This window comes from Telmatherina bonti, assembly GCF_933228915.1.
Source record: "Telmatherina bonti genome assembly, chromosome: 18".
NCBI lineage: Eukaryota > Metazoa > Chordata > Actinopteri > Atheriniformes > Telmatherinidae > Telmatherina > Telmatherina bonti.
The window spans coordinates 36,009,111-36,021,411 of NC_136616.1; the positions used below are offsets into that span (position 1 = coordinate 36,009,111).

Here is a 12,301-nt window from a genome sequence, read left to right on the forward strand (position 1 = left end):
ACCTGACGGGGTCTGATGGAAAGAAGCTCAAAGAGAGGCTGAGACACGTTTCTATCCGGCGGTTTCAGCTGAATAAATAACATCCGACTTTTACTAAAACTACGTGGAACTCTGAACGCCAGAAGCATCGAACCGCTTGAAAAGTTAAACTAAAAATCAGCAATAAAAGTTTAAATATGAAGAATATATCTAAAGATTTACTCTATAAAAGTTGAGATACATGAAGGCAAATCTGAGCCAGTATTTAGTTCCCAGTAGAACAAACGTAGAGAAGACACATTTATCGCCGGGTAACAAGCTGGAAGAACAAGGCGGCAGGTAGTTTGTTTAGTTAGCAACAGGTAAGTGGTGATGATGATGATGACGATGAAGGAACGGCGCCAGAGAAGAAGAGCTGAGGCAGAGCGATGGGACAAATTCAACTTCTGAGACGGTTTGAATGATGTCCTGTCAAGCTGCAAAGACATTTGGATCTTAGATCAGCTATTAAACACGTCACATGACTAAAATAAATGTGGGACGCTCATGATCAGCTCCAGGTTCCAGGAGATCTGCCGACCACTCAGGACTAACGCTCATTTAGGGGATGGATGGAGACATACATGAACATCTGAAGCATAGACTGTATATAAAGATGGGCGGAGCCTCCATGACTTCACTCGTAGGTTTCTGAAGAGCTGAATTGAAGCTCGGTGGGCGGTTCCTACCATCACCATCTTGGCAGGGGCATGGCGTGGCGTGTCGTCTCGTCCGGAAAATACAAATATGGGCAAAGAGGTGGAGCTGAGAGGGGGGCTGTGAGCGTCATGGTGGATGATTGACATCGAGCAAACTCTAAGCTTTCTGTACCTAACAGCTAACCAAGCTAACCTGGAGATAACAGGAGCTAACCAGCTAATGGAGGTAAGCGGGCTAAAGCTAGGTCATGTTGTTAGCTGGCTAAAAACCGCGGTTATTCTACGTTCTTACTTGAAGCAGGAGATCGGTTACCTGTCAGTCAAAAGGACACGCCCCTAAATATGGCGAATTTTGAGATTAAACATGTTCATTTCTGCTGTAAACATGTTCATTTCTGCTGTGAAGTTGGTCTTTTTAACATGGGAGTCTATGGGGATTTGCTCTGTTTTGGAGCCCCTAGTGGATGAAGGGGGAACTGCAGTTTTATGTGCTACTGCATCAGCTTCACTTTTCACCGCTGGAGGCTCCGTCCATCTTTCATATACGGTCTGTGGTCTAGAAGAAACAATAGGAGGGTCCCAGAACAGCAGGATAGACTGAGCGGACACACATATAAACTCACAAAATGCGAACCTGGACCTGTTGGAGACGGGGCGAAAGCTAACGCTACATGTGCCAGTTTTATTTCAGTAGGAGGCTAGTAAGGATGCTTGTTGGGTGTAAAGTTGCTACCAAGGCCGGATTATCCAATGGGCATGATGGGCACTGGCCCAGGGGCCCACACCCATGTGGGGCATAAACCAGCAGTTTGGACATGAAACAAAATGTACCGTATTTTCACGACCAAAAGGCGCAGTCTCAGTTATGTGCGCCCTTTCTGAATTTAACACATACATAAGGCGCACCTGACCATAGGGCGTGGGTTTTATATACCAGTACAATCCACGCCCACACTTCCCCCTTTAACATTCTCAATGCACACAAGCATACAAGTACGCCTTTTTAAAAATAGACCGGGACCAAAACTGAGTTTGGTACTCACATTTACCCCACTGTAATCGTCATCAGTCAAACCCATCAAAGTCCTCATCCTCTGTTTCTGAATTGAACAGCTGCGCTAAATCTCCAGCAAACATGCGAGGTTCACTTTCTTCACCGTCAGAGTCACTTTCCGTGCCGTGCGGCTCCTCTGAAATGATGCCGGCTTTCGCGAAAGCGCGGACAACAGTGCCAGCAGACACGTTAGCCCAAGCGTCTGTCCTCCAACTTGGGCCACCTTGCCTTATTTCCACGGAAACTCAGCTGCGTCTTCTTTACCCGTCGGAGCTCATTTTCCATCTTCCTACACTTGCGAACCATCGATTCATTAATCTTAAATTCTCTCTCGGCTGCTCGATTTCCATGTTGCTTGGCGTAGTCGATGGCCTTCAGTTTAAACTGTGCTTCATAAGCGTGTCTTTTTGTCATTTTCAGGGTTGTTAGATAAAGATGTTCTGCACAACGCACATACTTGTTCTTTTATATGCGATCAACGCCCACACTTCACCCTTTAACGTTCTCATCGTGTTCTCTACTACACAAAGGGCGCACTGCGCTATAGGGCGCGCCGCACATTTTGAAGAAAATCTGAGACTTTTATGTGCGCCTTATGGTCGTGAAAATACGGTATATAAAAGCCAGATAGTTACACCCCAGTGTCCAGTGTGTTGCTGTTGGTATCACTGGCTGAGAGATGTTAGAAATATCGTTTCACAGTGTATCATTCACAATTTTCACAATGTTATGGTGTGGATTGGGGCCCCTGGAACACTCTGGGGCCTGTGCTCCTTTAATCCGGCCCTGGTTGCTACACCTTGAAAATGCGGACAAATGTATCCTGAAACCAGTATCAGCAGCCCCACAGCTCCCAACACAAGGATCCAGTCACCCACCACCAGTAGCCCAGACCTGATCGGCCTACATCTTAAGTTTCTGGACCTTTTTCTTCTTAAAAATCCAGATTATTAATGTAAAGATGCTACAAGACCACCGTTATCCCAGCTGTGTTCGAGCCTGTTTCATGGAAACGAGTTAACGTGTCGAGACATCCGACCTCAGACTGAATTTATTGGGACGTGTCGATCGGTGCTACTCTACCAGAACAGAACACGTTTTTCATAAAACTCACTGTTGAGTAATAAAAAGTTAGATTGTAGACATATTATTAATCTACTATTAATGGTATTTATATTAACTCTACATCAGTAGGTTTGGTCTAAAGAATTAACCTCACAGTTATTAAAATCTACCTGAAAATGAATTATGAAGGTATTATGTCTCAATAGACTAAATTTACCTATAAAATTATGATTATATTCACAGGTTTGATGATTCCACATGGTAAGGTAGTGAATGTAGATATTATTCACATATTATATAGTAATAAAACTAAAAAATAGCTTGGAGTTAATATTTCTAATACATTAGTTTCTATGAACATACAAGTTAAGATATGAAACTAATTAGTTTTATTTTACAACATGAAAGTCTTAACATGGAGGTACTTTATTAATAAAGCACTTTTGGTTCAGATGCCTTTCAAAGTGCATAAAAACCAATTTCAAACTAACGCGCACACACACACACACACACACACACACACACACACACACACACACACACACACACACACACACACACACACACAGCCCAAACACATCCCCACCATTCCTCTAGTCTGTTATAACAAAATAAAAACTACATTCAGGTTTCTGTCTTGGTATCTGGCTTAACATGGCTGCAAGGAAACTGTTGGGAATTTGTCCACATCAGGAGCCGCCACCGGAGAACACTGCAAGAAATGGTCATGCGAGGGTGGGCCAGGGCCCACACCACAACCATAAGGCTGCAGTGTAGAACCTCGACCAACAATCCCGGCCGGGATGGGACAACCGCCGCCACGATGGCCCTACAACCAAACAGGCGCAGCCCCCGACATGGATGATCCCCATGGAGAAACACTGGAGCCTAAAGAGTTAAAATGCCTCAGCAGTATGACGATGGGGTGCTTCCAAGGCCGGATTATCCAATGGCAATTACAGGCACAGGCCCAGGGGCCCACACCCACTTGGGTCCCATATGGGGCCCACATAGGTCAAACACCAACAGTTTGGACATGAAACAAAATGTATATAAAAGCCAGATAGTTACACCACGACCAATAGAGTATTGCCATTGGTACCATTGGCTGAGAGATGTTAGAAGTGTTGTTTCACAATGTATCACTCACATTTTTCACAATGTTGCGGTGGGGAAGGGGGGCCGTGGAACAATTTGGGCCCAGGGGCCTGCGCACTTTTAATCCCGCCCTGGGTGCTTCAGCTGTATATTAATATTAATATTATTACATATAACAACTATTAGGCTTCATAATAAAGAAAAAAAGACTAGTTTCAACCAGTGTTTTTCAACCACTGTGCCGTGGCACACTGGTTTAAACCATAGACTGTATATAAAGAGATGTACGGAGCCTCCGTGACGTCACCCGTAGGTTTCTGAAGAGCTGAATTGAAGCTCGGTGGGCGGTTCCTACCATCACCATCTTGGCAGCGTCATGCGTGTCGTCTCGCCCGGAAAATACAAATATGGGCAAAGAGGTGGAGCTGAGAGGGGGGCTGTGAGCGTCATGGTGGATGATGGACATCGAGCAAACTCTGAGCTTTCTGTAGCTAAAGGCTAACCGAGCTAACCCAGAGATAACAGGAGATAACCACTAAACGGAGGTAAGCGGGCTAAAGCTAATTCACATTGTTAACCGGCTAAAAACCGCGGTTGTTCTATGTTCTTATGACTTGAAGCGGGATGTCGGGTACCTGTCAATCAAAAGGACACTTCCCTAATCATGAAGGTAAACCTGACCTAGAAACTGAAAATGGATTTTTGAACCAGGCTGTAAACATGTTTATTTCTGCTGTGAAGTTGGTCTTTTTAACATGGGAGTCTATGGGGATTTGCTCTGTTTTGCAGCCCCTGGTGGATGAAGGGGGGACTGCAGTTTTATGCACTTCTGCATAGGCTTCACTTTTAACCACCGGAGGTTGCCGCTTGGTTTAAACACATACAATGTAAGCCCCCCCCCCCCCCCCCCCCCCCCCTTCCGCGGCACCCTGTCCTCCCGCCCGTATAAAGTGTAGCTCCGCCGCTGCTGAACTGCTGAATGTTGCGGGAGGATGGAGGCTGGGATGGAGGCTGGGTGGGTTGGAGGCTGGGGTGGAGGGATGCAGGGTGCTTGTGTAAACGCAGCCTGTGAGTGAGTGCGCGTGCCATCCTGGTGGGCGGAGAAAAGGAAATGTGGGAGGTGTGTGTTCTCAGCTTGTGCCTGTCAAACACAGACGTGTTTTATTTCACGGAAGAGCGCAGAACAGAACCTCCACGTCTGGCCGACACAAGGACGAACCGGGACCTCTGAGTACCGGAGGGAGAGCGGGGACTCGAACCTCCGGACTGGCACGCTGATCTGCAGCAGGACGGGCATGTGAGCAGGACTCTCCTGAAGGAGCGGCGACTCGCGGACCTGCGCGCGCCACGGACATGGCCCACGTCGGCAACGGAGCGGCGGCGGAGGAGGAGGTGAGACCACTGCTCCCCCTGAAGCTCCTGTTCCATCCTATGGTTACATCTCTGTTCCTCCTCGCGCTCTGTACTCCGTGTCCTCCTCAAGCGGCGGTTCTGGTCCTGGTCCTGGCCCTGGTTCTGGTTCTGGTTCTGGTTTCTGTGACGTTCCGGTTCTCAGTATGACCTCGTACCGCATCTGGACTCATTTCCTGCTTCCAGAAAAAACACCAGAAAATTCTCCAGTGTTTACATTTCCAGGCTCGTGCAGGGTTATTTGCGACTCTTCCCAGTTTCTGTTGGGTCGCACGTGAGGACCCACTTCCACTCATTTACACATTTCCACCCACTGGATCCGGTTCGTGGGGGCAGGAGGACCTGTTGGGTCAGACTGCACCACCATAAACATCCAACCGCATCTAAACAACAACATCTGAGCCAGCAGGTCGCTTGTTCTCCTGCAGGAACCCTGGAAAACTGCAACCTGCTCCCACACAGGCTGCAGTCGTCCAGGCTTTCAGTGTGTCCCTGCTCCAACACACCTGACTCAAATTTAATGGATCCAACAGCAACAACCATGAAGTTCTGTACAATGACTCATTGATTTAAGTCAGGCGTGTGGGAGCAGGGACACAGTAAAAACCCGCATTGAGAAGCCCTGCTTTAAAATCACAAAGGATAACATTTCACCAGTTGCCTTGGTGACATGTCAACACGGCACCACGTTATGGTGACTGTCTGGTTATGTTTAGGCACAGACATCATCAGAGTAAGTTATGGTTGAAAAGTTCATGTTGGAGCTAAAATACATTCTTCTTACAATGCCATTAAAGCTTAAAAACATGCATTATGCTGGTTGCCTTGGTGACATGTCAACACGGCACCACGTTATGGTGACTGTCTGGTTATGTTTAGGCACAGACATCATCAGAGTAAGTTATGGTTGAAAAGTTCATGTTGGAGCTAAAATACATTCTTCTTACAATGCCATTAAAGCTTAAAAACATGCATTATGCTGGTTGCCTTGGTGACATGTCAACACGGCACCACGTTATGGTGACTGTCTGGTTATGTTTAGGCACAGACATCATCAGAGTAAGTTATGGTTGAAAAGTTCATGTTGGAGCTAAAATACATTCTTCTTACAATGCCATTAAAGCTAAAAACATGCATTATGCTGGTTGCCTTGTGAAGAAATTGTGAAGAAAAGAACCCCGATTTCTGATTTTTCGATTCGATTTTCCCACCCCTAGCAACTAGACTCCATTGTTCAAGTTTATAATCATCTTATCACCCATCATGTTGACGCTGTAATAAACAGTATAACTGTAGTTTATTATAAAAGCATTTTAAGAGAATTACAGTAACCTGCTGTGAGTTTATGCAACATGTTTATAAAGTTACCGATGTCCACAGCTTCACTGTCAAGTTGACGTGTTTATGAGTAGTTTATGATTAAATGAGCCAGCAGCTCATTGGGGGAGAGAGAGAATGCAGAGCAGGTTCATGTGTGCAGTAAATCTGCTGCTCATTTTCCTCTCAACAGGTCTGCAAAGCCCAAAATGTCCTGAAAGCAGCCACACAAACAGCCGTCCTCTTCCTCCAGCTTCCTCAGCCGGGTTATTCCTGCAGCTGAAGCTGCTGGCAAACAGCTGATCATGATAGTTATCCATCAGCAGAGCGTAATCAGCTTTGAGTGAGTGATACTGTCACTTCCTGGGTGTGTGTGTGTGTTAGCTTATGTAAATGGCAGATCTGATTTCAGCCACAGTCTCTTCTCTGCACAGCAAGAACTGGACAATATGAGGACGGTTTTCCGCCTCTTTACATCCAGTCTTCTCCAGAATGTTGGTAGAAATGTCCCTGATGGGAACGGGATGGAAAGATTAATATTTAACCTTTATCCTCCTCGTAAATCCTGTATTTCCACCTGATCCTCCCAACTTAATGCTGTTCAGACTGGGAGTGCCCACTGCGGCTTCGGTCTGGAGGAAATGTGTCGGTGCAGGATCTACAGACATCCGCAGCCTCGTCAGGTGAACTCAGGTAGCCTCTCACCGCCGCCCGCCATAAACCCTTCAGACTTCCTTTATGAGCCGTTTCAGGGCAATCGTCTGGAGGCCGCTGAGTGGTTGGAGCACCCTGGTCTCTGCAGAGTCTGAGGTCTGTTTGCTAAACGAATCACGTGGTATAAAAAGAGAACAAAAGAGATGGAAATACAAGCTGAATAACGAGCTAATTGCCTGTGAAAAATGGCCAAAGAGATTTATAACAGAAGCAAACAGACCATAAAAGCAGATAGCAGCGAGAGATTCAGACCAGGACGTCAAACTGCAGAGGTTTTATGGTAACGGGAGCGATGATGCGCACACGCCGCTGATAAAATCACATTAAGATCAGAAAAGTGTTCAGAAGAGGCAAGACGTCGCCACTGAGCAACTCGGCCACAAACCGGCTGCTTGGTGTTCGTTTAGATGGGATCTGACTTCCTGAGGTGCCTTTAAGAGGCTTTTAGAGACTCCTGTCGTTACCGACACCTAAAGGTAGAAGAGCTCGCATCACAGCTGATTAGACCGGCCTTCGTACGCTTCAGGAGACTAAACGTCTTCCTGGAGAGGAGCGCTTCAGATGGTAACGGGAGCGATGATGCGCACACGAGTGGACCATGTCGGGACTGGGATCAGCTGGCTTCTATGTCACCCTCATCCCGCCCCACGAACGCTCCTTCAGCCTGAACCGCTCGCGTTCCGCAGGAATCCAGCTGACGCTCAGTTCAGAGGAAAGTCTGATGCAGCTGCAAAGCAATGAATGGCACAAACAGGCACGTCAAAAACACTCACACCAACGTCCACTCAGGTGTTTCTGCTGGAGTTTAACCTGCTGGCAACCTGGGAGCTGGAGCTAATTCCAGCACTGGGTGTAAATATCTACTGGTATGACTGGAATGTCAACAGTCTGAGGAACTAGCAACGTAAAGAAGGAGAGACTTCAGTTTAGTCGACTCATTCAGAGCTTCTCTGTCTGAGTTAAACCTGCTGCTTTTCTACGGAAATCCATTAAATTGTCCCGCTCCGGCCACAACCCTGCAGGCTCCATGTATCCCTGCTCCAACACACCCGATTCTAATGGTTTTCCATGTATCCCTGCTCCAACACACCCGATTCTAATGGTTTTACATGTATCAATGCTCCAACACACCTGATTCTAATGGTTTTACATGTATCCATGCTCCAACACACCTGATTTTAATGGTTTTACATGTATCCATTCTCCAACACACCTGATTCTAATGGTTTTCTATGTATCCATGCTCCAACACACCTGATTCTAATGGTTTTCCATGTATCCATGCTCCAACACGCCTGATTCTAATGGTTTTCCACGTATCCCTGCTCCAACACACATTCTAATAGTTTTCCATGTATCCATGCTCCAACACACCAGGTTCAAATAGTTTTCAATGCATCTCTGCTCCAATACACCTGATTCTAATGGTTTTCCATGTATTCCTGCCTTAACACATTTGATTCTAATGGTTTTCTGTGTATCTCTGCTCCAACACATCTGATTCTAATGGTTTTCTATGTATCTATGCTCCAATACACCTGATCCTAATGAATAGCCAGGTGTGTTGGAGCAGGGATACATGAAAAGCCTGCAGGACAGTGGCCTTCGATAACTGACTTATAGAATATAAGAACTATTTTAGTGACACAAACCATCACTCAGGTCAGATGTTTGGATATTTAACAGATATGTGCTAATATTCACTTAATGAACCAAATACAGATAGTTTTATGGCTGTTTTGGGGCGTTTGCAGTTTTTTTTTTCTGGTGTAGGGTAAAAGTTATTTCTTCCAGACTTTGAGAAAAAATAGTTTTTATACAACTGAAGTTCATTCCAGATCAAAACTATTTTCATTTCTGGTTTTAGAACCAATCACAGTCCAGAATCTGCACTTTTTAAAAGTATTTAATTTCATCTTACAGACAATAACATGGTTTTATCTCACCTGGAACACCGTTTCCCTGTAAGGTTATGTTGTAAGCTGGTTCAGGTCTGACGTGACAGAGGATTTTCTCTGGGAACTTTTGTATTTCTTTAAAGTGGCCCCTCCATCCCCTCTTTTCCTGTGGGGTCCCACAAGGTTCAACTCTCGGCCCTCTTTGTTTTACTGCATTCATATTGTTTGACTTTATCCTTTGCTTTAGTTGCTCTGCTTATGGATGTCAGACATACGTCACTTTTTAAAAGACAATTTGTTAAAATGGAGGGCATGCTCAGATCTGCTAACTGGCAGCTACCAGTGGTTCCAGTGACCAGGCTGAAGCTAAGGGGAACGGACAATGAGCAGAACTCCTGGTTGTCTGTTGAAAAGCCTTTATTTATCTTTTCTGGCTTTTTCCACTCACTGAGATGATGCTTTTATAACTTCTGAGGTTTTGTGATGGTTGTTTTTATTCATGTTTCAGTTTAGATGTGTGCATATTTTTGCATGTTTTTAGCACATTCTTACATCATTGACTTTAAAGTAACTAAAGTTTTTTTATGGCAGTGTTGCTGATTTTCTGAGTAAATTTACTTTGTCGAAGAGAAGCGTTAAAATTTCACCGAGTGTAGAAACCTGAGAAATCCTTCCGTTAATTTATCTTTGTTTTGTGTTTTTTTGTTGCAGAAGTTACAAAGTTTTGCAAAGACAAACAGCACAAACGTAATATTTTGTCTGAGTTATACTTGTCTGAGTTAAATGGCTGATTTTATTCTTGTCTCAATGCTCCATTTTTTACCCTAAAGCAGCTAATAGGAGTTACTAAAGCCCACCTCCAACTGGGAGCTTCAGGTGATGAATAAAAGCGCTGTTTGGCTTGACGGGTCAGCAGAAAACACAAGGCGATGTCTGTCTGCGTCTCCAAAGGCAGACTTCCTGTTTCCTCTGCAGGTTAAAGGTCAGAAACCACAAGAGTCAAGTTAAGACTCATTCAGAATATGATGGTCTAGTTGGACCAGTTTAACCATGGATGGGCAGAGATGGAAAGCTGGTTTGTAGGAAATGGAAGCTCCATCTTGTCTTGACGTACTCTCTCAGCGTAATTCAAGATGAGATTTAATATGATTCAGGAACATTTCAGGAACATTTTATTCAGAATGACTCAGTTTAATAGTCTGTTGCAGAGCAAAACAAACCATTTGAATAAATACTCTGTTGGCTAGCGACATGCTTCTAGGTATGCTGGTTAACTACGATCGTTTTGGTACTTTTAGACACAGAAGAGAGTCTTAGGGTTAGGTCTTAATGATCCACGTCTTCATCTTGTGGGTTTGTTTCTTGCTTGTATTAGCATCTAATGACTCACTATAGTGTTCATCAGATCAGATCAGCTGCGCTTCGTCAATGTATAGACCTTTGTCCATCGTTCCGTCCTGCACAGAAAAGCCGCATGACTTCCAGAGGTCAGATGGGGTGTCGACCGTGTCAGGCTTGGTTGTTTTACATGCTTTATTTGTGTCTACACCGTGTTTCTCTGTGACATTACCACTGTGGCCCACTGCAGATAGTTCGGGCTTCATGTCCTCCTGTTTGTGGGGATCTCGGAGTCCGTCATGAGGTACCAGGTTCTATCGTGGGTTTTGTAGAGATCATAGAGAACTGCATTAAAAAGGATGTTGGTTGATTGTGAAGCTCTTCTTCAGCAGATATTTAGGATTTGTTGAAAGTCTGTGAATATTTAATGGTTTCTTTGAAGTTCTGGGGAACCTTTTGTACCTTTTGGGGACCTTTCAGGTCTTCCTGTGGTTCCTCAAAGGTTTCCGGTGCTTAACAAGGTGTCTGCTAATTACGTGTATTTAATGGGTCTACTCTGGTATGCAAGAGTCCTGAAGTTGAAAGAAGGTTAGAAATAATAAAGGATTTGAGGCGGCGCTGATGCCTTTCAGGGTTTCCAAAGTTCCCTCAGGAGGTACAGCAAGGTTCCAGAGCTTTCCAAGTGGACTAGTTGTGTCTGAGGGGGTTTTATCGGCTCCTTTTAGCAGGTTGGGCCTTGCTGAGAGCCACCTTGAGTTGCGCATGCTTTGGGTAACAGGACACAGAGTAGAAGTCTTGACTAATTGATTAGAAAGCTGCAGGTGTCAGCGGAGAAGTCCTCTGACTTTGAGCTCACCTTGTCTGCAACATGAAACTCCGTCATCTCTCCATATCACCAGTAAAAACCCTGAATCTTACTGGTTTACCACTTCAGCTTCAGACAGCAGAGCCCATGTTAGAGGAGGAAAGGATATCTTTTTGCCATCATCCTCTCGGCTCTGCAGACCTGAGAGGTCCAGCAGCGTTGCGGCGTGTGCGAGTTGAGGCATTGTGTTGTGTTAATGTGCTGGACCTGCTGGTTTAACAACATTAATCTGTAATGACACACACACAGCAGCAGCTTATGGTGTTTGTGTGTGGAATCCTGCGCATGCTGCAAACAGACAAAAACACTGACAGCGTGACAGAGAGAGCATCTGTTTGTATGGGAGAGAGAGTCACATTCTTCATTCATTTCTTCCTGTTTGTGGGAATATTCTGCTGAGTGCCATCATCATCATCATCATCATCATCGTCATCCATCTGCTGTACTTTCTGTGTTTGCTGAATAACATTCTGCTTATGTGACTAAATGTGGCTGAAAACAGCTTTGTGTCTTTAGATAATGACACAGACAGAATGTGATTTAGTTATTATGGACGCCTAACCCGTTTCTTTAACTCTTTAAACACAAACTCTGGAACATTTGCAGATTTCCTCTGTGGTGTACCTGCTATCGACGGCTAATTCAACCATCTAACATCCAACCTGTACTGTGAGCTCTCTCATTAGATCCGCTTGCCGGCATATGATGTAGTGCATAAAACAAAACACACAGTGTCCTGGATGAAAAGGTTGTAGAGTGGTATTTCGGCCTCAGGACACTGCTGGCCATCAATGGACATCTTAGGTAATGCACGTTTATTTTTCTGTACCAGACAATTCAAAGTGCTTTACATAAAAAACACTAA

At 45.0% G+C, this 12,301-nt stretch overlaps 1 protein-coding gene across 1 annotated transcript in view; it reads left to right on the top strand.

Annotated features, from left to right (window-relative positions):
- Window positions 1-5,085: 5,085 nt before the first annotated feature.
- Window positions 5,086-12,301, top strand: part of ttc39b (tetratricopeptide repeat domain 39B) — a 32,231-nt gene continuing 25,015 nt past the window's right edge. Inside the window, exon 1 of the mRNA XM_079257989.1 lies at window positions 5,086-5,286. Coding sequence (XP_079114115.1) covers window positions 5,248-5,286 — 39 coding nt within the window. The 5' untranslated portion in view covers window positions 5,086-5,247. The remainder of the gene's footprint in view (window positions 5,287-12,301) is intronic.